This window comes from Trifolium pratense, linkage group LG4, assembly GCF_020283565.1.
Source record: "Trifolium pratense cultivar HEN17-A07 linkage group LG4, ARS_RC_1.1, whole genome shotgun sequence".
Classification (NCBI taxonomy): Eukaryota; Viridiplantae; Streptophyta; class Magnoliopsida; order Fabales; family Fabaceae; genus Trifolium; species Trifolium pratense.
Genome location: NC_060062.1, coordinates 59,099,817 through 59,101,461, shown reverse-complemented (window position 1 = coordinate 59,101,461; position 1,645 = coordinate 59,099,817). Strand labels below are relative to the sequence as shown.

General features: G+C 36.5%; 1 protein-coding gene across 1 annotated transcript; it reads left to right on the top strand.

The window, feature by feature from the left end:
* The first annotated feature begins 387 nt into the window (after window positions 1-387).
* On the top strand, window positions 388-1,104 carry LOC123923033. Its single transcript, XM_045975685.1, has one exon. The coding sequence runs from the start codon at window positions 388-390 to the stop codon at window positions 1,102-1,104; it is 717 nt and encodes a 238-aa protein (XP_045831641.1).
* Window positions 1,105-1,645: the final 541 nt, after the last annotated feature.

Sequence of the window (1,645 nt, the reverse complement as noted above, 5' to 3'; positions counted from 1 at the left end):
TTTTTCATCAGTTCATACAGTCTCTGAACAATTATTTTCCTTCTTTCTCCTTGCTTTCTTTCACGCAAAAATTTTCCTTTCGTTGTTGTTTCATTGAGTTGATACTCTTGTATCAATTATTGAATTGATTCATCGAATCAATAGAAGGGTGTATCTCTGCCCGAATTCTACAGTGCAGTAGCAATTCGGTATTAAAATTGTGAAGGCTGTTTTATCCTGGAGACTTCACGGTTGATAGTTTACTCTGCACAATTTGAGTAATACCGTGAAACGTCTAAAAGAGAGCGTATTCACCCGCGACTCAGCCGATAATATTTTACAGCAGTAGCATTTTTTTCCAAATTTTTAAATCAAAAACAACAATTTTAAGACGTTTTCAAAACTATCATGGCTACTGAGGATATTATCGGTAACAGTTCTGTTGGTGCTACAGAGAAACCTTTTAAGTTTGAAGGCCTGCACTTCAAACGCTGGCAACAGAAGATGTATTTCTTCCTAACTCTGAAAAAGGTAGTGAATGTTCTCAATGAGGACATACCTGTTCTTCCTGATGCTTCTGCTTTTGGAACGAATGAATTGACTGTCACCAATGGTGGTGAGAAACCTGTGAATGACAAAGATAAGGATCAAATTGATTCTGCTGCAGCACAGGTTAAAGCTCAAAAGCTTCAGCTGCAAAAAGAGATACACCTCTGGAAAGAACATGATTATTTATGTAAGAACTATATTATTAATGGACTTGCTGATGACTTGTATGATTATTATCGATCATACAATACTGCTAAAGATGTGTGGGAGGCTCTGACCAAAAAGTATGACACTGAAGAAGCTGGTGCAAAGAAATATGTTGTGAGCAGGTACTTAAAGTATCAGATGGTTGATGAAAGGTCTGTTGAAGCACAGTCTCATGAAATTCAGAAGATTGCACATGAAATTATTACTGAAGGTATGCCTCTTGATGAACAGTTTCAAATTGCTGTTATTATTGACAAACTGCCCCCTTCTTGGAAAGATTTTAAAAACATTCTTCATCACAAAACTAAAGAATTTTCAATTGAAAGCTTGATTACTCGCCTCCTTATTGAGGAAGAATCTCACAGGTAAGATATGAAAGAAGAAGAGAAAATTCTGGTTGTCCCCAATAACAACAAAAAGAAATCCACTGCTGCTGCTGCGGTTCTGAAGGCTATGGGCAAAAATTTCAAGGATCAGAACCGTACTGCACCTGTTCGGATTAAGAATGGGAATCCTTCTAAGGCACCTATTGCTAGACAGCAACCTCCTCCACCACCTCCTCCAAAGAATGATGCTGGTGAATTTCTGTGCTTTAATTGCTGGAAACCGGGTCATATGGCAAAAAAGTGTAGAAACAAATCAAGGCCAAGGCCTGCTAATCTGAATGCCGTAGAAGAGGCATATGCTGCTATTGTAACACCCAAACCCATTATTTATATATTTCTACCTTAGTAAAATCTTTTTCAAAATACGCAACGGAAAATCACATTTAATTTATTGAATGTCGGTTCGAGTATTACACTCCTCTACCAAAATAATACTAATGTAGTTAATTAGTAAAAATACTTGTTTATACAAATGTTAAATCAACTAATGTATTTATTAGCTATACAAAACAACCTAGATAAGG

Bases quoted from the DNA above. Each gene is read 5' to 3' on its own strand.
- LOC123923033 (XM_045975685.1), top strand. From the start codon at position 388: ATGGCTACTGAGGATATTATCGGTAACAGTTCTGTTGGTGCTACAGAG.